General features: G+C 40.5%; 1 protein-coding gene across 6 annotated transcripts in view; it reads left to right on the plus strand.

The window, feature by feature from the left end:
- The window catches only part of PRKD1 (protein kinase D1), a 98,630-nt gene that overhangs the window by 52,743 nt on the left and 20,025 nt on the right, over positions 1-25,862 (plus strand). For 4 of the 6 annotated variants that reach the window (XM_053381195.1, XM_053381173.1, XM_053381206.1 and 1 more), the window contains 5 exons: positions 15,649-15,780; positions 16,670-16,830; positions 20,338-20,361; positions 23,221-23,428; positions 25,326-25,403. In XM_053381195.1, the coding sequence (XP_053237170.1) occupies positions 15,649-15,780; positions 16,670-16,830; positions 20,338-20,361; positions 23,221-23,428; positions 25,326-25,403 (603 nt within the window). The remainder of the gene's footprint in view (positions 1-15,648; positions 15,781-16,669; positions 16,831-20,337; positions 20,362-23,220; positions 23,429-25,325; positions 25,404-25,862) is intronic. The other 2 variants (XM_053381184.1, XM_053381230.1) reach the window with 2 other exon arrangements.

The raw sequence follows: 25,862 nt of genomic DNA on the forward strand, positions 1-25,862 counted from the left end.
CTGCAGGCAGACGCTTTCCTTATCTCCTTAGGTGCAGAGGATGGCAACGATTCATCGACCTCTCACCTCTCATGCAGATTCTCACAGATCAGATAACCATCGTTCTGCTACCAGTTGTCGGGATTCAAGCAAGCAGAGCCTCCAGCTCTTAGGAATTTGGCCACCCTCCAGGTGCCCGGCTTGAATCCTTGTGTTTACCTCCCCTGCCAGCGTCTGCCGGCAAGATCAAGGGAGGTCTCTTCGGCGATCCTTTTCAACGTGAAAAGAACACACCACTCCTCCCCCAGGGAGGGGGAAAGAGACAGACAGAAATATATTTACATGTCTTTATTCCTGTCTTTCACCAGTACAGAGAAACATGTCTGCACACTCTGATTCCCACTGCAGAGAGAGAGTAAACTCCACCCATGTACTTCCAGTACAGGGTCATGTGCTGCTCTGAGGTAACATCCGGCTCTCAGAGCACTTTACAGACAGTCCCAGTTTCCCACGGGACAATCCAATAACATCAGTTTCCTGTTTACCATTCCAGCCACCTGGTGCTTGCTTCTGCATTGCTCCTTTTTCGTAACACTCCCTGGGTCATTTCCCACATGCAGCGGTGGCGGCGGCATCGGGGGAGGTTGCATTCCCATGGGACTGCAAATTTGCCCGATGCCGCTGCACGCAGCGGGCACTCCCTGGATTATTTCCCCTGCACGGAGGCATGAGAGGAAGTTGCGTCGGATGGCTGGCGGGAGCTCAACTTCCCTCAATGCCACTGCATGTGGGAAATGATTTAGGGAGTGTTTCCTGCCCCCAGTTGCATGGGGGGGAGAGAGGAACAACAACGTTGGGCTATCTCCCATCATTTCCTAAAATTGAGTCCTAAAATTGGGGGGGGGGTTATAGACAGAAAAGTATGGTATATATTTAGGGCCCATCCATGCTATACATTTAAAGCAGTCTGTGGCGGACCCTCAGATCTCAAATTTGAGTGGCACTCTGTGCGACAGCAAGATTTGGCGCCCCCTGCTTCTCAACACTCCATTCTAATAATAGTTGCAACATCCCCTGTGGCACTCCCAAGGTTCCCTGCCCCTCAATCCACCTCTGAGGTGGTATTATATCACTTTAAACAGACTTGGCTTCCCCCGATCATCCTCGGAACTGTAGTTTGTTAAGTGTACTGAGATTTGTTAGGAAACACCTTTTCCCCTCAGAGCTACTATTCCTGAGAAGGGATTGATGGCTAAACCACTGTAGGAATTGTGGCTCTGTGAGTGGAATAGGGATCTCGTAAAAACTCTCAGCACTATTAACAAACTACAGTGTATAGGATTATTTGGGGAAAGCCGCCACTGTTTAAAGTGGTGTGATACTGCTCTAGATGTATACTGTAGATGGGGCTTTTCCCTCTTTTTTAGGTAAAGAGTTGAAGATAAAGAAAGAAAATAGAGATTTCAGACGTTAACATTTGTAAGTTCTCTAAATCTTACTGAATCTAAACTTTATTGAAATAGGAAATTCCATTGAGTTGACCTGCAGAAATAAAATCATACTTGTTAACCTTCCAAACCAAGTTGCAATATATAAGATAACATTCTCTTAGAGTTACAAGAAGGCCAACTGCCAGGCATTTGCTAAAGGATCACAAACTTTAAGCACATGGCTTGGAAACATGAAATCCAAACTTTCCTTTTGTTCAGTTATAGCAAATTTATCCTTTTTGTTCCAGAAATGGCTTGTTCCTTTGGCAATATGCTGCCTGTCCTGTTTCTTTTACCATATTGCCACAATACATAAAGATTTCTATTTGGCACATGGGTATTTCTCCTTTGACATGCAGACATTTTTTCATTCTACTGAAATTACAAAAGCAGCTGTATGATGATGATGATGGTGATGATTTAAATGTGCCTGCACAGTCCTGTACAAATATAAAGGCGGACTGCTTACCAACAGCAGAGGGAAGTATAAGGACTTTATTGTATGTTCATTATACAGTAGACTAGATTTTATGTTCATCATTCTTTAGGAATGCCAAATTTTGTCAGAATGACAAAAATATTGACTTTTTTGTACTCTAATTATTAGTGGATCCTGATGTAATAAGAGGGTTTTTACTGACCTGGTTCACACATAACACTAAACCATGGCTGGTTATACATTACATATTGGCTTAACTATGGTTTGTTTACTTCCAACTAACCACAAGCTAAAACCATTGTTTGTTGTTGGCTTATAAACCTTGGTTGGTTTTAGATATGACTTTCACCAAACTATGAAGGCATGAGTCAAGAGCAATGGTGGGAGAGAGAAACAACCCTAAATGCTGGAGAAACAAAACATGGTTTGTTTGTCTGTGGGATAGTTCATAGTGTGTTCAACAAACTATAGCTTCAACCAACTTATTTGGCTATGCAAAATTATTTACTAGCACAAATGCAACAAAGCGTCTTCTTTAATCATGCATACTCCTTCCCTGGTTCTTCTCCAGTCCAGAACAAATTTCCCCTCTGTCACAGCTATCATTAAGTATTACTTGGACATCAATGTCAGCAAATGTTGGCCTTAACCTCCCACTTGAGATGAGTGTTCAGACACACCCCCATACACTGCTGGCACCCCTCCAGGCCTATGGATGGGTATGCTGGCTGTAAATTTGGCAGCCATGTGAAGTGGCCCTATGTATGTGCATGTTTAGGGCTCCTTCATGATGGGAGAGGAATCCTGGGACAACCAGGGTTTTCCCTCACATGGAAAAGCCTTTTTCAACTTTTTTGTGTATAGCCTTTTCAAGGGGTGGGAAGTGTGACTAGCTGGCACTATTTCGTCACACAACAAAAGAACATACCAGGGAGTTCAAGTGATCTCACATGTTACCTACTGTTGTCTTACCACAATGGTTGTGAGTTGTGTAGGGACTTAGTAAAATGCCAAGAAATGCCTCCTTATCCCCTACATAACTCAAACTCGTAGTAGCACAATGAGAAGGGCCCTGCTAGCTGACAGTCAGTCAGCCTCCAATGACGGAGATGGATCATTGTAAATTTACCAAATACTGCAGGTGGAGTCATTGGGATGCGGGTGGTGCTGTGGGTTAAACTGCAGAGCCTAGGGCTTGCTGATCAGAAGGTCGGCAATTCGAATCTCCGCGACGGGGTGAGCTCCCGTTGCTCGGTCCCTGCTCCTGCCAACCGAGCAGTTCGAAAACACGTCATAGTGCAAGTAGATAAATAGGTACCGCTCCGGCGGGAAGGTAAACGGCGTTTCCATGTGCTGCTGTGGTTCGCCAGAAGCAGCTTAGTCATGCTGGCCACAGGACCTGGAAGCTGTTCGCCGGCTCCCTCAGCCAGTAAAATGAGATGAGCGCCGCAACCCCAGAGTCGGTCACGACTGGACCTAATGGTCAGGGGTCCCTTTACCTTTTTTACAGGTGGAGTCACTTACAATTAGAGTTCTGAGAGTCCTGGGCTACGTGTTTAGTTATTGGTGTTAGTCTAGTTTCCCTTCTCTCTCTTTCTCTTTTCTCTCTGTTATTCCCTCTGCTGAAATTTAAATTGTAAGTTCCTTGGGGCAGGGATCAGCCCTTTTTCTTTTGCTAACTCCGAAACATGCCATATGTGATGATAACAGTACATAAGTAAATGAATCTCAAATATTTTATGATGCAGCAGAGAGAGAAAATCAAAATCAAAATGAGAAAGAAAAGTTGTTTTTCTTTTAAATGTTCACTTTCTTAATGTAAAGATTTTTACCTTTTGCATTTGCTTCCAAATATCTATTATGTATAAGTTGTACATCTTAAATTTGTCAGGTTGCACAGTCATTTTTTTTAGAAGGAAACAAAAAGCACAATAAATACATTTTACTGAAGCTGGATTGGAAGTCATCTGTTTCCTCACACATTTCAGGTCTTTTTGGTTCAGAAAAAGAACAGTGCATCTAAAATAATGTTCTATAGATTTGAATAGGCATTCATTTTGAGGTGATCTGTCTTCTCTGGCATGTAAAATTACAGGGTTCTTATGTAATGAAAAAGTAATATGCTTGGAAGAGTTTTCACAAGTTTCTTATGTGAAACACTAATAAATTAAAACTTACATTAAAAAACCAGGTTGACACAGTACCTGCCAGCCAAATTCATAGCATAATTTCATCAAAAGAAATGAAAACTATTATAGTATGATTTTACCTAAAATATTAAATTTTATACCTCGACTGATACAACAATAAGATTGTCCAAATTTTGTCCTTGAAGGCGCATGGAAATCATTGCATATTGCTTTTGTATAATCAGAGAGAAAATGGGATTTTTAATACAGTTTTTTTTTCTTTAGAAGGGAAGCTAGTGAGATGTTATTGAGCTTTCACACAGAATTTCATGAGGTGTTTTTTTCACCCATTGATAGCAAATGTAATTGAGTTTTATTTAAGTTCTTTTCTATATCTGAATGCCACATTGGATCATATGGAAGAACACTGCCCTTATACATGCCTTGATAGTAAGTAGAAATACGGAATTGTTCAAGGTGTAGTCATGAGCAAAGTTGATTTATGATTTGAGAACATGAAGTGAAAAATAATATTCGGTAGCCTTTTGGAGTTAGCAAGAAATTTCCCTATCAACTGCTTCTGTGAATCAAGCTGGTAGATATATTTTGTAGTTTCATATTTGAAGACCCCTCTCCCATTTCAACAGCTCTGTTAGCAATGTGGGGCTCCCTTATGCTGTTTCATAGTATCTAAAAGTAAAACTATTATTTTAAAAGAAAAATGCTTCTTCTGTACATTCCTAGGAATGTAGCAGTAATTACTACGATTGATGGAGGAAATGTGAAATTAAGCATAAAATTCACATTCTGACTCAAAGGGGAGAAGTTTTGCCTTTCTTTGCAAGATGCATGTTATTTTTTTTTAAGAGAACAAAAACCAGCCATTTTGAATGAAAATAATTCCATACATATAGTTCTGTGAGTCATATTTGTGTCAAGCTTATATGAATCAGTGTAAAGTCAGACTGGTAGATAATTGTATGATGTCATTTTTTTCTGGTTAAAAATGTTTTGAAAAGAGATTGTTTTATGGAAAAATATAAAATTTGCATCATAAGTTAAAAGAAAAATGATTGTGTCTTTTTGGAGTATCATGAGATGAGTTGATTTTTTTTTCTTGTTAACCACTTAGAAGTTTTACTGCATTATGGTTTTGTGTGCACGCACACACATATAAATTTAGAAGAGTAACTTTTGTCTTCATCTTTGAGTTTCATTCAACTGAAACTTCGTAACATATATCTGTTGAGTTCTAACAACTCCCAAGCTTTTTGGAGAGAGGTGGTCCTGTTGATTTTGCCTGTCAACTTCCTTTTTACCAACCCCCCCCCCCCCGATTTTTGGAAAGTTTCCTCTTTTGAAGTAAATGTGATTGTATTCCCCTTCATGGATCACTGTCTTGCCGTGGCGAAGGGGCTTGAAGAACTCAGAGAAGCTATGAACTATGCCGAGCAGGGCACACAAGATGAACAGGTCATAGTGGAGAGTTTTGACCAAACGTGATCCACCTGGAGGAGGAACCGGCAAGCCACTCCAGTATCCTTGCCAAGAAAACTCCATGGACAAAGACAACAGGCATATAAAAGTTATGACGCTGGAAGATGAGCCCCTCAGGTCTGAAGGCGTCCAAAATGCTACTGGGGAAGAGCGGAGGGCAAGTACAAGTAGATCCAGAGCTGATGAAGCGGCTGGGCCATAGCCGAAAGGACGCTCAGTTGCGGATATGCCTGGAAGCGAAAGGAAAGTCCAATGCTGTAAAGAAAAATATTGCATAGGAACCTGGAATGTAAGAACCATGAACCTGGGTAAGTTGGAGGTGGTCAAAAATGAGATGGCAAGAATAAATATTGACATCCTGGGCATCAGTGAACTAAAATGGACGGGAATGGGTGAATTCAGTTCGGATGACCATCACATCTACTACTGTGGGCAAGAAACCCGTAAAAGAAATGGAGTGGCCCTCATAGTCAACAAAAGAGTGGCGAAAGCTGTACTGGGATGCAATCTCAAAAATGATAGAATGATCTCGATACGAATCCAAGGCAGACCTTTTAACATCACAGTAATCCAAGTTTATGCACCAACTACTGGCGCTGAAGAAACTGAAATTGACCAATTCTATGAAGACTTACAACACCTTATAGAAGCGACACCAAAGAAGGATGTTCTTCTCATTATAGGGGATTGGAATGCTAAAGTAGGGAGGCAAGAGATAAAAGGAACAACTGGCAAGTTTGGCCTTGGAGATCAAAATGAAGCAGGGCAAAGGCTAATAGAGTTCTGTCAAGAGAACAAGCTGGTCATCACAAACACGCTTTTCCAACAACACAAGAGACGACTCTACACATGGACATCACCAGATGGGCAGCATCGAAATCAGATTGATTATATTCTCTGCAGCCAAAGATGGAGAAGCTCTATATAGTCAGGAAAACAAGACCTGGAGCTGACTGTGGCTCAGATCATCAGCTTCTTATAGCAAAATTCAAGCTTAAACTGAAGAAAGTAGGAAAAACCACTGGGCCGGTAAGATACAATCTAAGTCAAATCCCTTATGAATACACAGTGGAAGTGACGAACAGGTTTAAGGATTTAGATTTGGTGGACAGAGTGCCTGAAGAACTATGGATGGAGGCTCGTAACATTGTACAGGAGGCAGCAACGAAAACCATCCCAATGAAAAGGAAATGCAAGAAAGCAAAGTGGCTGTCCAACGAGGCCTTACAAATAGCGAAGGAGAGAAGACAAGCAAAATGCGAGGGAGATAGTGAAGGATACAGGAAATTGAATGCAGATTTCCAAAGAATAGCAAGGAGAGACAAGAAGGCCTTCTTAAACGAGCAATGCAAACAAATAGAGGAAAACAACAGAATGGGAAGAACCAGAGATCTGTTCAAGAAAATTGGAGATATGAAAGGAACATTTCGTACAAAGATTACCATAATAAAGGACAAAAGTGGTAAGGACCTAACAGAAGCAGAAGACATCAAGAAGAGGTGGCAAGAATACACAGAGGAATTATACCAGAAAGATATGGATGTCTTGTACACCCCAGGTAGTGTGGTTGCTGACCTTGAGCCAGACATCCTGGAAAGTGAAGTCAAATGGGCCTTAGAAAGCACTGCAAATAACAAGGCCAGTGGAAGTGATGGTATTCCAGCTGAACTATTTAAAATTTTAAAAGATGATGCTGTTAAGGTGCTACACTCAATATGCCAGCAAATTTGGAAAACTCAGCAGTGGCCAGAAGATTGGAGAAGATCAGTCTACATCCCAATCCCAAAGAAGGGCAGTGCCAAAGAATGTTCCAACTACCGCACAATTGCACTCATTTTACACGCTAGCAAGGTTATGCTTAAAATTCTACAAGGAAGGCTCAAGCAGTATGTGGATCGAGAACTCCCAGAAGTGCAAGCTGGATTTAGAAGAGGCAGAGGAACCAGAGACCAAATTGCAAACATGCGCTGGATTATGGAGAAAGCTAGAGAGTTCCAGAAAGACATCTACTTCTGCTTCATTGATTATGCAAAAGCCTTTGACTGTGTCGACCACAGCAAACTATGGCAAGTTCTTAAAGAAATGGGAGTGCCTGATCACCTCATCTGTCTCCTGAGAAATCTCTATGTGGGACAAGAAGCTACAGTTAGAACTGGATATGGAACAACTGATTGGTTCAAAATTGGGAAAGGAGTACGACAAGGCTGTATTTTATCTCCCTGCTTATTTAATTTATATGCAGAATACATCATGCGAAAGGCTGGGCTAGATGAATCCCAAGCTGGAATTAAGATTGCCGGAAGAAATATCAACAACCTCAGATATGCAGATGACACAACCTTGATGGCAGAAAGTGAGGGGGAATTAAAGAACCTTTTAATGAGGGTGAAAGAGGAGAGCGCAAAATATGGTCTGAAGCTCAACATCAAAAAAACGAAGATCATGGCCACTGGTCCCATCACCTCCTGGCAAATAGAAGGGGAAGAAATGGAGGCAGTGAGAGATTTTACTTTCTTGGGCTCCATGATCACTGCAGATGGTGACAGCAGCCACGAAATTAAAAGACGCCTGCTTCTTGGGAGAAGGGCAATGACAGGCCTAGACAGCATCTTGAGAAGTAGAGACGTCACCTTGCCAACAAAGGTCCGTATAGTTAAAGCCATGGTTTTCCCAGTAGTGATGTATGGAAGTGAGAGCTGGACTATAAAGAAGGCTGATAGCCGAAGAATTGATGCTTTTAAATTATGGTGCTGGAGAAGACTCTTGAGAGTCCCATGGACTGCAAGAAGATCAAACGCATCCATTCTTAATGAAATCAGCCCTGAGTGCTCACTGGAAGGACAGATCGTGAAGCTGAGGCTCCAGTACTTTGGCCACCTCATGAGAAGAGAAGACTCCCTGGAGAAGACACTGATGCTGGGAAAGATGGAGGGCACAAGGAGAAGGGGGCGACAGAGGACGAGATGGTTGGATAGTGTTTTCGAGATTACCAGCATGAGTTTGACCAAACTGTGGGAAGTAGTGTAGGACAGAGGTGCCTGGCGTGCTCTGGTCCATGGGGTCACGAAGAGTCGGACACGACTAAACAACAACAACAACAACAACAACAACAACAACAACAACAACGTGATTGTATTGGGCATAAAGTGGAGCAGAGCTATCATCCCCCTAGTCAAAACACTCAGGGAAATCTTGGGATGAAGAGTGAAATCAAGGAAGAATTCCAAAGAGGAAATGTTGTAATAATAAGGGGTGACACAGATTGGCTACAAAAAGGGGAAATTTCTAGATACTCTGAATGATTGTGCCCTAGAAAAATTGGTCATGAAACCAACCAGTGGGACAGCAATTCTGGACTTAAATAATGGATGGCACCCAGGACCTGGAATGAGATGAACCAATGGGGAACAGTGACCATAGTGCTATTAAATTAAATATACATGGAAACAGCAAATTGTTCAGAAAGTCCATTATAGCAGTGGTGTCATTTAAGACTAAAGCACTTCAGTCTGCCCAGCTTGGCTCAGAGGCTTCTAGAAGTAGCATAGATCGGGGAACCTGTCACCCGCCACATTACCAGCTGTTAAGCAGGCTTATTGGAGCTGTTGGGAGGGCCAAAGGTTTCACACACCAGCATTAGTGCATAAACACTTATATACAGTGTCTCTCTTCATGACACTTACTTTTTTGGACTTCGTTTTGACGTCTCTAAATTACTGTCCTGTGCTCCTGCACTCACAGCCTCAACTCTACTCCCCCCCCCCATTTATTTATTTTTTCAAAATTTTGTTTCAGCTTCACCTCAGCTCCTCACAAACAGCTGTCACCTCACAATCTTATTAAAACTTATTAAAGGGTTTTCTAAGAGCTGCTAGAGTACTTGAATTCACGTGATGCCCTTCCGATGTTGTTGGGCTCTAGTTCCCATCATCCCCAATCAGCAAGACCAATAGTTAGGGATGATAGGAGCTGTGGGTCAGCATATGGGGATGGGGGGCAGCATCCTGGCAATTCATGACATTGTATAGCCCAGGAACATATGGCTGTGTATACAGTCTTGCTGTTTGCATTTTTCATGCCTTTTGGAACAGAATAATGGACTAGGAATTGACCAAACCACAGAGAAACAAGAATAAACATGGTGGGTGTATTTTATTTGGCAAGTTTGCATTTGAAAATATTTTAATCCAAGGCTGAGAGGCTAGATATATAGGAAGAAGGGATAATATATTTAATGTTTTGCAGTTACTTTGTGAAACTAGTACAGTGGTACCAAGGGTTAAGAACTTAATTCGTTCTGGAGGTCCATTCTTAACCTGAAACTGCTCTTAACCTGAGGTACCACTTTAGCTAATTGGGCCTCCCACTGCCGCCGCGCCATGAGATTTCTGTTCTCATCCTGAAGCAAAGTTCTTAACCCGAGGTACTATTTCTGGGTTAGCGGAGTCTGTAACCTGAGGTACCACTGTACTGGGATAAATTGAGGTAACTTGAATGTAAGGACATAGTAAGGTAAAGGTACCCCTGCCCATACGGGCCAGTCGTGTCCGACTCTAGGGTTGCACGCTCATCTCGCTCAAGAGGCCAGGAGCCAGCGCCGTCCGAAGACACTTCCGGGTCATGTGGCCAGCGTGACGAAGCTGCAGCTGGTGAGCCAGCACCAGCGCAGCACACGGAAACACTGTTTACCTTCCCGCTATAAAGCGGTCCCTATTTATCTACTTGCACTTGAGAGTGCTTTCGAACTGCTAGGTGGGCAGGCGCTGGGACCGAATGATGGGAGCTCACCCCGCCGCGGGGATTCGAACCGCTGACCATACGATCGGCAAGTCCTAGGCACTGAGGTTTTACCCACAGCGCCACCCGCGTCCCTAAGGACATAGTAGGGCACATAGTAAAGCAGAATGAAGGATTCAGTCATAGGCAATCAGTTTTAAGTTCAACTAGTGTCAATGAAAGATATTTCTGCTATTGTTATAAATGGGGAATAAATGTGCTTTATTTACAGTACAATTTTACAATGCCTACTCAGAAGGTAATTCCATTGCATTCAATGAAGTTTACTTCCAAGTATGTAGGTATACATAGTATAGGACTTCAGCCACTGGACTATTCCTCTAATTCAAAATCATCTACAGATGCCTTTCACCCATAGCTTGTTACATTTCTATTTTAAAAGTTCATTTTAAATTATCAAAGAACAATTTGCATTGGCAAATTAAATAAGCCTGGTCCCCCTTATGTAAATGGCTTCTGTGTGATTCCTCTGGGCTATTCTTGGGTGCAGAGATCAGGTGGTGGCATGCATTATGTGAACTAATACTTGACTGATAAATTTCTACTGCAGTTTCTCTCATTGCCACCTCTCCTTTTGAAGCCATTGTAAGATGGAAATCACAGTGTAAGTATATTTGCAGAGTACAGTTTTTTGTACTCTTCAAAGAGACTGTGTTGGTATCATTTATTTCCCTGAAGAAAAACTCCAGAAACATAGGTTTATGAACATCAGTGGTGCTGAATTTCTAGAAGAAAAGCTGTCAGAGATCTAACCTTCCTAACAAATACAATTTAAGGACAGGAAGCCTCTTCCTGCCTCCATCCTACTTTTGTACTGGCTTTGGCTGTTGATTGCTTTGGGAGAAGTGTTTGTATGACCTAAAAGGCACTCATATTGTTTTTTTCATATGCTTTCGGGCTCAAAATATGTTCTGTGTTGAAGCCTTCTTTAACCCTGGGTCATAATAACTACCGGTCAGTGAGTTAAATTATGGAACAGGAGATTTGTAAAACACTTTAATCTACTCACATCAAGTCTATTTGATTTAAAAAAAAATGTTTTGAGTTTAGTTTCTGTGTGTATGCTGTGTTTTCACATATTCCATAAATGTTCACAAGCGCTGTTTTTATGTCAAGGGTTGTGAGCTGTGCTGACCTCATAATTAATCTGCAGAGAAACTAGCTGGATAAGTTTACAGTTTTACATTAGCTTACATTAGTTTACATTAGCAGAAAGAGTGGTGGTACTTTTTGCTGAACACTCTTGCAGCTACATCGTCCATCTTTTTAATCTGCTCCAGTGGTTTGAGGAACTCACTGGAACAGCACTGTAGGTAGCACAGCAGACTTCAGGAAAAGGGGGAGATACGTAAGGTCAGCTTCGCACCCTCCTTTTGACTAACAGAAGCCTCCACTGGATCAGATAGCCTTCACTCAGCAGAGCAACATTATTTGATATGAATCAGTATAAAAGAAAAAAGAAACACAGTTGCTTGAGTAGCTTGAAAGAGTTACACTAACTAACGCATTCTTCTTTTTGTTTAGTTTGTGTAAGCTGCTCTGAAAGGGACCCTGTCTATCAAAACAAATGGGAGCTGTGTATCAGAGAGAGAGAAGAGCACCACAAAATGTTAATATAATTTATTCTTTTAAAATATAACAAAATGCATTGCTTCCTTCTGACTTCAGAACATGATTCAAGATGCTGATTTTGACCCATCAAGCCCTCAGTAGTGTGGCACCTGTGTGGCACAGAGAGAGCATTTTCTCCTTTGTTCCATCATGACCTAATAATCAAAACAGAATGGTGTCTTCACTGTCTGAACACAAAAGAAGAAGGCTATGTACACAATACTATTTACTCTATACCCGCAAAGCTCCCACCGCTGTTTTTTGAAGCAATATGCGCATGACATTAGCCACTGTATTCTGTAGTTTCGTGAGAAATATTTAATTGTGGTTCGAGGACCCGACCCCCGCGATGTGGAAAGAATACACAAGGAGACGTTATATAAGGTTAATGGGCAAAGAAAGGCCACAACTTTATTGATTACAGCAGTGAAAAGGTATTGGCTTAGGCATTGGATCTCTCAAGCAAGTGGGTTTATTCACCAGTAGGTGGAGCCTGTTGATGCTAATCCAACTATAGGCTCTCCCCTGATGTCACTGAGGGTCGTGCCATGGCCTCCCGCCAAGCAGGCATCGGACAGAATACACGACCGCCAGATTCCTTTAACGGAATACCCAAAATATTGAAGGCATAGGCGATGGCCACACCTAGCTCTTCGACACACCACAACACATTATTCCAATGCCTAACCTACCCACCAATACCACAAAAGTTGTGACGATTGCTACGAGGTAGGCGAAAAAACCAAAAAGCCTAATGCCAAATGGAAAAACTCCTACCAGGCCCCCTAGACAACCAGGGCGACCAACCTAAGGTCCATAGCAAGGCCAATGACCTAAGCCCTAACTCAAAGGGAGTGGAGGGTGGGTGACTCGCGGCGAGACGACGAAGAATGAGGCCGGGCAGAGGCTGGTGCCACAGTAAAAGGCTGCTGAACACGCCCCCTCTCAGGCACCTGGTTGGATGCCTGCCGAGGGGCGTGGGCGCCAGCCAGGTGAGACGGAGGCAGGGGGCTAACGCCCCCTGCTAGGGGCTGTGCTCGGCTCCCGCCCACAACCACTCCCCTCACTTGCAGGGAGGAGAGTCTTTGCATTTTCCCCTCAGTTTCATCTGAATTGAAAACTTAGGGCATGTTCACTTTGTAGTTAAACTGAGGTGTGTACACTTGAGACAGCTGCGGTGTGCATGCGGACGACTGTGTATACACAGATGACAACTTCACAAATAGTTAAGAGGGTACTTGCATCCCAAACCCTTTCCTCATGCTGGTGTGGACAAACTGGCTGACTTAGAAACACATCAAATCTAACTGATGTGTACAGCAATGTGCAAATGAAATTTGAAGCGCAGCAGAGTGGGGAAATGACCTTGCTCCCTTTTAAACTGGTAATAGCTAAAGAGAAAAGCATTCTAGAAGACTGTGGTGCAGTTTTGAATATCCCTTCCTCTGGAGTGCATTGTCAGAATCTGAATAATCTTTTAGAAGTGTTGTTAATTATGAGCAAGCAGGAAATAACATATATTTGACTAAGTTTTCTGTTTGTAGTTCTCTTAAGCTGTTATTACTGCCAGCATATTTAAGAAGGTACAAAAGAGAAGTTGAAGTAAATAAACCAATACATAAGGGATTAAAGAAAAATGAATTTTCTGTTGTCAGAAATGTGTGATGATCATGATCTTAACTATTTAAATGGGATGGTGGGGGGAGAAGTTCATGTAAGGGAGGAGAGGAAGGAAGTGTACATGTGCCAGATTGCTGGTGGTGTGCTAGCCTGCAAAGTGTTCCTTAAGAGACCAGGCACTATTACATATATACCAACCTCACGACTTGTGCTTAGCCCAGCCTTTGCCACCTGATGCACACTTACTCTCAGACCCAGCCAGAAGAGCCAAACTTGCTGGATCTTATGGGAGCTGTAGTCTGTAGTTCAAATCCTTTGGAGGGCACCAGGTTAATCTATCAGCCATAGCCTAGAAATCCCTCCTCCATTTAGCTAGTTGAGAAGATCCAACAGCATTCTTCTTTCTCCATTTATATATATATATATATATATATATATATATATATATATATATATATATATATACATACCGTATTTTTTGCTCTATAAGACTCACTTTTTCCCTCCTAAAAAGTAAGGGGAAATGTGTGTGCGTCTTATGGAGCGAATGCAGGCTGTGCAGCTATCCCAGAAGCCAGAACAGCAAGAGGGATTGCTGCTTTCACTGCGCAGCAATCCCTCTTGCTGTTCTGGCTTCTGAGATTCAGAATATTCTTTTTCTTGTTTTCCTCCTCCAAAAACTAGATGCGTCTTGTGGTCTGGTGCGTCTTATAGAGCGAAACTGGTGCGTCTTATAGAGCGAAAAATACAGTATTTGTTTGCAGTGAAAATTGTTTTGGAGACGGTGGAATAGATGTTTCTTATTGCCAGGCTGAATTTATTTTTATTTTTATTTTAAACTGCACTTTTAACCCTGCAACACAGTGGTTGATCTGCTTTTCTGTACTTTATAGCACTGCATACTTTTGGAAATGTAACTTTAGCTGGAATGATACAGTTTACGTTCCACATATGCTGCAGAATTTCACTTTTACTGTCCTCTTGAAATAGCAAACCTTTGTTTTATACTTAAGTCAAACAAAGGTCTTAGAACTTAAAGCTCTTGTGCCAAAATGCCTCAGGCATTCTATTGTTTGACAAGTAAGACGCAGTGATAAAGTAAGTTGTAAGTGTAGCACTTATGACTATATGACAGTATTTCCTGATGAATAACTTTTCACATTTATACAATTTATACATTTACACACACACACACACACACACACAGACTCAGAAAGTTTTTGCAGACAGTAAATAAAGGATCACCAGCATCATGCTTGTGAGTGCAATGATCTCCTTCAAGTCTTTCCCAGCTACCCACAAAACCTCTTGAGTCCGCCCCCCCCCACTGTCCCCTTAGTCATAAGGTGACATTTTCTCTTCTGTCAGGTTTGTGGAACTGAAGGAGAATGTTGCATATGACTTTGACCCAAATCTCTTAGAAAAATGAATTGTCTCTCTGTGTGCGGTTTCTCTCTTTCTGTCTATTGTGAGGGGGAGATAAGTAACCAGAACAGGTGGTGCCCTTGGCTCTTACTCAGTGATATAATTTGATAATGGACCCAAAAAGGTTGGCAAACCCTGCAATTATGGATTAAAAAAATACAGATTGACATCCAATTTGCATGAGCAACACAGTACATGATGAAATTTAAGGCACAGAAGGACTGCTCGTCAGTATCTTTCCCTGAATATGAATTCTTCCTATGAATGATATAGCCTTCAGTGATTGAGCCTGAAGTATCCATAGATCCTTTGTGCCAAAGTAGGATTGCTCCTAGTGGTTGGATAAGGCTTTTAGTAATGTCGTAGGGTTGGGATTAGAAATGGATGAAGTTCAATCTAAGCTGTAACTGGGGCTTCCACTGGTAACAATAGTTTGGTTTTATATAGAAGAACTCATGATTGAAACCAAAGAAAATCCAGAAATCTTTTCCCAATATGTTTTTTTTACTCCCTGCTATTATCAGTTTATCTGAGCTAAACCACTTGCTGAAAAAGAGTAGCTTTTTAACGTAGCAATATTAGGCACAGTTAGGCTTCCATAATCATCGTTGTCGTCATCACATTTCATTTTAAACTTTTGGGAAATCTTTTCTTTCACCAGCTTCTGCAACATTTGAAGACTTTCAGATTCGACCCCATGCTCTGTTTGTTCATTCGTACAGAGCACCAGCCTTTTGCGACCACTGCGGAGAGATGCTGTGGGGTCTTGTACGGCAGGGACTCAAATGTGAGGGTGAGTTAAAGATTGGCCTCTGTGCATTTGCAAAAGAAGTCTCCAGATACATTGCAAGTGATATAAATACTCAAAAATTCTGGGCAGCAACAAAGAAATCAATCAAGTTTAGACCATACAATCATAACCCCCCTCCTTGGAAAATTCTTTATGCTCTCTCTTATTTTATTATGATTAATTCAGTAATAAACCACTTTGAGGTTTTACTACAATCAACTGGTATATAAATTTTGTGAAAATAAATAAATAAGTAGTACTAATTACTACTGAGGTTCATGCTCAGATTTACAATCTCATTCACTTCTATTGCTTGCTCAGATTTACAATCTCATTCACTTCTATTGGAGACGTTTGCTTTTATGGGATAAAGAGGCAACAACAGGGGGTGCTGCTGAGGTGGGAGGAAAATCATTAAGCTTGACTTAGGCATGCACATTCAAATGCGCATGCGCATTTGTGCCCACCTAAACCTATCTTTCGCCTGTCCCTATACATGCTGCATGATTTGGTAGACGCAATTGTTCTTTTCCTCTTTCATGTACCATAACCAGGTCATCTCCAACTAAACCATGCTTTCAGTAGACCTACTGAAATGTAGGGAAATGCAAGAAAACGGTCTGCTGGTTGCCATTGTTCACAATGACACCTCCTTTTATCCCTGATCCAAATGCAAGCCAGTGCCATGCTAAGGAAGCACTCTCAGCTGGCTCAGGAAATCAAGGGTTAGTGCCCAACTTACTGAGATACCACCTAAACTCCACACTGTTGAATAAACTTGCTTATTCAAAAGCAGGCATTTAAGAAATCCTTTCCAAATTACTAGTTTTCATCTGTTGCTTTAGATTGACACAATCTGAAATCAGCATTATTATTATTTTTTAATTTTCAGGATGTGGCCTAAACTATCACAAGAGATGTGCATTTAAGATCCCTAACAACTGCAGTTGTGTCCGGAAGAGACGGCTTTCAAATGTTTCCTTGACAGGACTTAGTAATATCAGGACAGTGTCTGCAGAACTTTCACCTACTACTACAGATGAAACTCTACTGGTACAAAATTTATAAATATTAAACATAGCAGGTTCTATAATAATAAATGAATGACTTTTGAGCACTTGATCATTACTTTTCTACAGAAAATATGCATATGTATATTTCCAGAAATCTGCACACAGTAATATACCATGAAAAACACACACCAGTTATTATGTGCTAGAGCACTGCAACAGGGCTGGCTCAAGACTTTGTCTTGATGATATGAAGGGCAAGATGGAGGTCCCTCCTCTTCTCACATATAGAAGCTGACTGGACAGATATTGAATTCCACACAGATGGATGCCCTTATCAAACATTCCTTGTGCATAAGGAAGTTCCAGTGTGTTCATGAAGGTCTCTTGCATGCATATGCTTCCTTATTCACTGATTTATATAATGGCACCATACATGTTGGCCGGACAGACACCCACACCTGGTAAAATTTTAATATAAATGTTAATGTGCAGAATATTGCATGCCATAATCAGCTAGCCTGCCACAGAAAATGAAAGCTAGATTCACTCTTAATCAGCTTTAAAAACATCTATTACTTGCACTTATCATGCTAGACCTATATAGATTATAGTTTGAACTATTACATTAATAAAAATAACAAAAGATCCCCTCCCTTATCCAAAATACAAACATTGCTCTAAATAAACTCTCATGGGCTTTAAAAAGTAATTACTTATACATTCCACATGTTTTCTTACATGTGCATCTTTCCCATGCATATTTTTTCTCAGTGCACTCCCCCCCCCATACATATTTTACCAACTGAAACTGTTTCAGCTTTCTTTTTCTTATGGAGTCACATTCCATATTTGAACTGTAATATCCATTAGAACAGAGTCTGTTTATAATATGCCAGCACTAAAAAGCTCCAATAAGAATTAGGAGCACCCACTGTCTTAGCAAAGTCTGAAGAATAATAAGGTTTAAAAAACCCTCTGGTGTAATTCCTGTTCTCTTAATGTGCTATGTTGCTACTTAGTTACATGCATGATTAAGTAACATAGCAACACAGCCCCTCAATACACAGTGCCCAGTCCAATAAATAAGGTCACTACAGAAGTGTTGTCAGCATTCTTTTCATATCTTTTGGGGGTGCATAATAATTTTCAGTGAATTTCAGTGGTCTTAGCGATGGAGGTTCAGTGGTCTTAGCACTGGAGCTGCTGTTGTTGTTTAGTCATTTGGTCGTGTCCGACTCTTTGTGACCCCATGGACCAGAGCATGCCAGGCACTCCTGTCTTCCACTGCCTCCCGCAGTTTGGTCAAACTCATGTTGGTAGCTTCGAGAACACTGTCCAACCATCTCGTCCTCTGTTGTCCCCTTCTCCTAGTGCCATCAATCTTTCCCAGCACCACTGGAGCTGTACCCGGGTTCAAATCCCCATTCAGGCACACACATTCATTGGGTTGGCCTTGCTATACTATTGACTCTTCCCAATCAGTTAACAGCAGGACCTGCGAGAGGAACTTGCTGACAGGAATTGCTGTGGAAAGGAGAGCACTACATCTCAGTAGAGCAAAGGCTTTACCTGCAGAAGGCATCAGATGACCAGATACAAGAGAGAACGGGCTTTCCTAAGCTTTAATAGTTGCATGACAATCTTCACAGGCTGCAATTTTTATTTTTTTCTCTTCTACACAACTATTAAAGCTGTAGGAGCTCTGTCTACCCTTTGCATCTGGTCACACCATGAAGGCTCTAGGTTCATTCCCTGGCAACTCTGGATAGCAGGATTGTAAAATACCCCCTTTTCTCTGATGCCTTAGAAAGTCATTGGTCATCAAAAGTAGGCTATAGGCTACTAGGGTAGATGAGAAAATTAGTGGACTTGCTTTATCTCCATACGGAAATAAAGATAAAATCTTATAAAGCACACTGCACTTCAAAAGTGAGATGTAAGAATAATAAAAAAACAATTATAATAATTAATACACAGAGCACTAAAGAGCTGTGGGGCAAGCCCAGGGGCTTAAGGACACTTACTAGGATTTTGTCGTCTTCTTAAGCAGCAGGGTCACAATCTGCCTTTAAATATTTCCTCCATGTCCAAAATGACTTACTACTGTGACAAATCAGAAGCTCACTGTCCTCAACACATAGAAGTACCTGCAATTTTCCTTGGACATTTCCAACAATAGTTGGGATTTATCACTGGGATGTAGTGTTTGAAGAAGAAGAAATTTCACTAGACAATCTCAAGCTCTTTGGCTTGGTCAAAGGGGCTGACACATTTACACAACACAAATTGCTGTCTTTCACTACAGGACTTATAACAGATTTATTGGCAATTCAAGTGGCAGTAAGGCCATAACCTAAATAAGAATGTGTAAACATTTGCATTGGCACCTTTGAAGAGTTCAGAAAGTCCCATTGTAAGACATATTTTGTGAGATTGTGCCAGCATAGCTCTTGGGGCACTTCATACAAAGTGCTTTTGTTCTGATGCAGGAAATCTTAAGTGTGGGTGAGACATTACTTTCTCACATGTCTTTCTCATGTGATACGTGGCAAGAAAACAACGGGGGAAAATGATTCTTGCTTTAAAATTGTGCATTTAAATGTATATTCAAAACATTGTATCTGTGTTGTGAATACCAGTCAAGTATTATTAATTGAAGTTCTATTATTTGAAAATTTTCAGTTGATTCCACAAAGGCAAGGACACCCAAGAATGGCAACCTGCCTTTATCAGTGTATCATGGTAGCACCTGATAACCATGACAGCAAAGACAGGAGTGACTGGGATAATATTTGACAAGTCCATTTGCAAATGTTTTTTAAAGCTTCAGGACAGATTTCATTTTAGGACAAGCTCAGTCTTCTAAGATAAGTTTAGAGGCAAACTTCATCTAGACAAAAACAATAATACTTGATATTATTTACTTACAGTTAAATAAATGTGTAATCCTATGCATGTCTGCTCAGAAGTAATTTCTATTGAGTTCAATGGGACTTATTTCCATGTAATTTTGTACAGATTTGTAGCATTCGATCATATAAAAAATGCCTATCTATATCTCCTAGATATGCCACCATCCAAACACAAGAAGGGAAGTATCAGCAGGTTTGTAGAAGTACACAAATCAGTAGTGGGGTTGGGAAGACTATAGCTCTTAGTTGGAATAGGGGCATTCCACACTTCAGCGTTTTGTTGCAGGTCCCATTTGTTGGAAGTACATACAAATAACAGTGGGATTAATCATCTTTTTTTGTAATCCAAAGGTTCTATACATTTTGTTTTTGACAATTTTTGAAAGTTGTTTTCATTACTAAATAGTCTAACCCTCTGAATCCTATTTGAAGCCCCAAAGGCAACATAGAAATATTTAAAATAAGCAAACAAATGTAATAGAAGTTTGAACAAATAATAGTGTTGGTAGATAAATGCAGACTGGTTAAACTTTTTTGTTATTATTTGAACAATTGAACTTTATATTTGCTTCCCAAATAACATGGCTTTATGTTTTGTTTTTCTGTTTGTTTTGACTGTGGTCTTCCTTATCTAGATTCCTACAAGCCCTACCTTTGAGGTATGTACTTCTTTTATACCCCTAATATGGCTAAATGGTAAATGCTTAGCAATTCAAATTTTGCAGTGAATTAATTTCATAATGAAAGTAGTGCTGTGCCACATTTCTTTCATTTGGAAAAGTGGTCATGCTTTTCATATATTTTGATCTTAAAATGTATTTTCAAAATTAGAAGTTCAGATGCTCTTTTGTAGTTCAGTCTTGGGTGATCTCCAACGAACTCGATCTCAGAGTTGACTCACTGAAATCATAGGAACACAAGAAGTCTGACCATTGGACTATTCTAGTTCATTAGCATCCACACTCACTGGCAATTGCTCAAGCTTGGCTGTAAAGGATAAAATATACCTTTGCAGGCACATCTTGAACACCAACCACACCAGTAAAAGAACTCTGTGGGTTTTGAAGTCACTTCAATACCCGCTTTCGGCAGAGATCAGTTATCTCTCAGGAGTTTAACTGTTCACAAAAGGGCTTGAAGTTACCACTGCTCAGCTGTCTGGGTCCATGAAAACCCTCAAGCTACATAGATATGCACATGTGGTTGGTGCTCTTTTTCAAACAGCAGATCTGAACCATTTGCCCAACCCTATGTGAAGCTGGGGCAGGGGCAAGCAATTACCTGTACAGCAATTACCTTTGCCTGTACAGTGGTACCTCAGGTTAAGTACTTAATTCGTTCTGGAGGTCCGTTCTTAACCTGAAACTGTTCTTAACCTGAAGCACCACTTTAGCTAATGGGGCCTCCCGCTGCCACCGCGCGATTTCTGTTCTCATCCTGAAGCAAAGTTCTTAACCCGAGGTTCTATTTCTGGGTTAGTGGAGTCTGTAACCTGAAGCGTATGTAACCTGAAGCGTATGTAACCTGAGGTACCACTGTATAAGTCATATGTTCAGTCTATGACATCTCCAGTTATAAAAGACATTGGAGCACTCCTGCTATATGTTTGTATGACGTGTGTGTGTGTCTGTGAGTTGGCTGTTTTTTATAAGTAAAACCCACAGAAGGCTGCTTAAAATAAAATAAATATAATTTCCAACAATAATAAAGTAGTATACAGTTAAAGGCTCCTGCAAAGCTCACAACTTTAATGAAACCACTGATAATAAATAACCAAAAACAAAAACAGCATTTTCAACCAACCCAAGAAGTTCAATAGCAGCACAGAACATCGTTCCCAAATAAGCCAGCAAAAATAAATAGGTGGTAGCTTCACAGAGGTCAGGTGGCAGTGATGTGGGGCCACTACTGATAACTCCCTCTTGTGCCTACCAATTTCACTGGTCTTAGTAGTGGACAAGTGGCTCCGTCTTGATCTTATGGTATGTGTGTAGGCAGTCCTTCAAAAAGCTCTGTCTCAAGTTTTTAAAGGTAGTATTTTAAAAATATTAATATTTTAATAGACATCATAAAATAGTCTCTCCAGGCATATTCCAGGCCTGTAAGTCCTAAGTGAACCAAGTAAAAGAGAGAACAGACAAGCCATTGTTGCTATTTAGCAGCTGTCACTCTCTTATTTCAATCAATATTTCAATTCATCCACAAAGACCTTGCTGTTGTCATGTAGAAGCAGATGCCATTGCTTTAGATGCGTTGTAGCTTCTGTTAGCCTACCCAGATCTCTTTAGCTACCTTTTTAATTTTGTTGTTAAAAAAGGACACAAAGCTGAAACGTCTTTTAAAATTTGATTTTCTACTAAATTGTACCGAAGGCAACATACCTTGCTTATTTTTAATCACATAAGTACAATACATCCTGCCTTATAATATTTTTATGGCTTGGGTTGAATCAGCTTTACTGAAACAGCTAGGCAGCTGTCCAATTAAATATCTGCACATGTGAAACCTTCTTAGGATTTGCAGAAGGTGCTTGAAATACAGTGCTGTCCAGTCTAAAAGCAATATACTTCTTGAGAAATAATTGTACTGATTTGCGTAGTGCCTGGAGGGGTTGCTGGCTTCTGTAGTTTCCATAATGTAATCTAGTTAAGCAATTGTTTCCTGGTAAGTGTCCAGGCTTCCTGAGTCAGGAATCTGGCTGGCTACCCGGAAAAAAAAATTATTCACATCTCTCTTTAACTAACCACCAACACATTGGATAAATAAGTATGAGTCTAGAGCAGTAGATCTTACTTTTAGCAGGCATTTTTACAATAAATTTGTATTTTCTGAGAAAAGCCTTAGCTCTTGCCATACATTGTTAGAATCATAGAACTGTAGAGTTGGAAGGAACCCCAAGGGTCATCTAGTCCAACCCCCTGCAAAGCAGGAAAGTCAACTAAAGCATCCATGACAGATGACCATCCAACCTCTACTTAAAAATCTCCAAGGAAAGAGAATCCACAAAACTCCATCCAATGACAAAGGTGGTATTTTGTAGCTGTCACCCAGCTTAAAAAAAAAAACTTAGCTAATTGTGTTTATAATTGATTTATTACTTACTCAATTAATGCATAAATTTGCATGTGTTAAGGAAGAGTAAAAAGCATATCTCATTTTAAAGTATACTGAGTCAATCCGTTCTGGGGAAGAAATGTAATGCAAAAATAGCAACTGTGCACCTAGTCCTTCAGCAATGCCCAAGACTTTCCCGTGCCCTGACATTTATTGGTACCACACTTCCCTGAAGTTTGATTTTCACAACAAAAGCTGCCATGGAAGGTGAGGGAGTGGAGAGGGCAGTGACAAGCCCATGCAATGGGTGGATAGATAAAGATATAGATAAAACACGCATGCACACACACACACACACACACACACACACAGCCAAATTTGAATGTACAAGGTATATGTTTGTTAAAAACAGTGTCTGCTAAAATGACTTTTTAAACATCTGCCTCCATATATGCACATTCTAGCAAAAATCACCTCCGGAGTCTTTTGGGAGAGAGAAGAGATCCAATTCACAGTCATACATTGGGCGACCTATTCAACTTGACAAGATTTTGCTTTCCAAGGTTAAAGTGCCTCATACGTTTGTGATCCATTCATATACACGGCCAACTGTCTGTCAGTATTGTAAGAAGCTACTCAAGGGACTTTTTAGGCAGGGATTGCAATGCAAAGGTAAGTGTATTTAAGAACTCAGAGGAGCTCTGTCATATGCTTCCAAGAATTCCAGTTATGTATTTTTAAAAGTTCATATGTGTGTTTTTGTTTTGCTGCTGCTACTTATGGGGTTGGATCCAGAGATAAGTGCACGCAGAAGTTGCCTCTGCCTAATCTTGGGGGATCCCCTTCCCCCATGCCAAGCCATCGCATGCAACAAGGACCCTGACCTATGGCAAGGATGGGAGGCTGCTGAGGGTAAAAGGAGGGATGAGAAAATCCATTTCTGCCAGTTCCCTTCTGTGCTCTTCAGAAGAGCTGTGTGGGACACAGAAGCATTAGACCACAACTTCTGGACACCCTAATGCATCAATTATGTCTTTAGAAATTTCACCATATATTGACCACAGACTCATCTGACATTGACTATAGCCACAGGAGGTAGAAAACAAGAATGGGTTGTTGTTGTTTTTAATGAAAACATGAAGTTTTGAGCATTCATGCAGAATGGTGGATTGCACACAGCTTTGATAATACTGCTCTCATCATTAGTGGGCATGACCTTTGGCAATCAAATCAGCTGCCAAAGTAAGGCTTTGATTCATTGACCCTTGAAGATAAGACAAAAATATACAGAAATATACAAGGCTTCCATGTACTTTCCTGGACCAAAACCTCCTAAGGAAATGATGCTCTTCCTGAGAACCTTATTTACACAACATTCTGCTTTTTCTGTTTATATATAATCTGTGAGTAATGTGATTCTGCAGGGGTGCAGAAAAAGCACAGTATGTGGAATTTGGCATAGAATGCAACTGAAAATTTCAGCTTTAAGCTGTAAACAAACCCTCCATATTTTTTGGCCTTTATATCTGCAAAAATATGCTTGAAACTGAATGTGCAATGCCTATTGAGATCTCAGTAGTGGGCAGGCAGCTGTAGGCTCAGTAATAAAACCAGTGACTACTTGTCCCCTACCATAGCCAGGTAACCCGGATAAAGTATAGAAAGCATCTTCTAAAGAAATCTTTTTTTTCCAAGGCTTTCCTAGACCCCCTAAGATTGGATGCTTTTATAATATCTGCTATTATGTGGCTTTTGTAATACTGTTTTACTGGTATTTGTGTTGTATCTCTGTTTTTATGATACTCTTTTTTATTGCTTTTCTTTTGCATTTTTGGATACTGCTCAGAGGCATTTAAATGTAGAAATACTTTCAATTAAATGAATAAAAAGATTCAGATCACAGTTCAGATTTTTTGTGCAGATTTTTTTACCCCTCTGGAGGTATAGATGGCATTTTTGTTAAAATATGGCATCGTTTTTTAAAAAAGTATTCAAATAAACATCCTGATGACTGACACCCCCCCAACTACGTATATAGATTTATGGGAAAGTATGCTGTATTCTGAGGGAGGGGGAAAACCAATTGTTTTGATAATGTCATGCTTATTTCCTTTTTCTTGAAAATTATTATTAATAATAATTTTTTTTAAAAAAAAGGAATAAAAATGTCATTCTGTATACTGACTCATGTAAGATACAGTGTCAAACCACATTTGGTGTTGTGTGAATAAGTCCTATCATTCAGCCGGAAAAGTAGGGTTTGCATTTGCCCTGCAACCTAGGATCAAACCATGTTTTGCAGTCCTGGTTCATGGGGAAAATGCAAACCAAACTTTGGAGAATTGGACGCAACGGAAGGGAAGTGGGGAATTGCAAGTGCAGGTTTTGTAAGCCTGAGGTCCACCCCACGCTTGTTTACGTTAGCACCAAAGCAGAGTTTGGAATTACGATCAAACCAAAAGAGACCATCTTACAATGATCTTTTGTTATATGCTGCAATGTACAAATCTTGACACCTGTTGATGTCACAGTATCATTAGCTGAAATTATGCATCTTATCTTTAATTAGATTGCAGGTTCAACTGTCACAAACGCTGTGCACCCAAAGTGCCAAATAATTGCCTTGGGGAAGTGGCCATTAATGGAGGTAAGTTGCATTGAAGGCTGTAGCAATGCATGTTCTAAAAGCCTATTGCATAGAGAGAAGACACTTAGAAGTAGATGAGGGGTTATTTTTAAAGAAAAGTCATAGGTTGCATTATACACTTGTACACTAAAATATTAATTGAGAATGAGCTGTCAATATGATGCTTTAAAATGTGACAAAGTGAGCATATTTATTAGACTTCCTGAGTTATAAAGAATGGAAAACCAAGGCAGGTTAAGTTTGGAACATGTGAGTCTTCTACTTTATCTATGTACGTAAGTAGTTGCTTCTTTTATAAAGTCAGAGAAGGAGGGGCATATACCTGAATCTCATGTCAGACAATCTAGGAAGAGGAATACAATATTTCTTATATATAAATGTGTGACTGTGTTCTGGACAACTACAAAGAGGGGAGAAGGGGTGCCTCTTCCTACTGCCCCCTCTTCTCCAGTGTCTGGT

Source organism: Podarcis raffonei, chromosome 1 (genome assembly GCF_027172205.1).
Source record: "Podarcis raffonei isolate rPodRaf1 chromosome 1, rPodRaf1.pri, whole genome shotgun sequence".
NCBI classification, from domain to species: domain Eukaryota; kingdom Metazoa; phylum Chordata; class Lepidosauria; order Squamata; family Lacertidae; genus Podarcis; species Podarcis raffonei.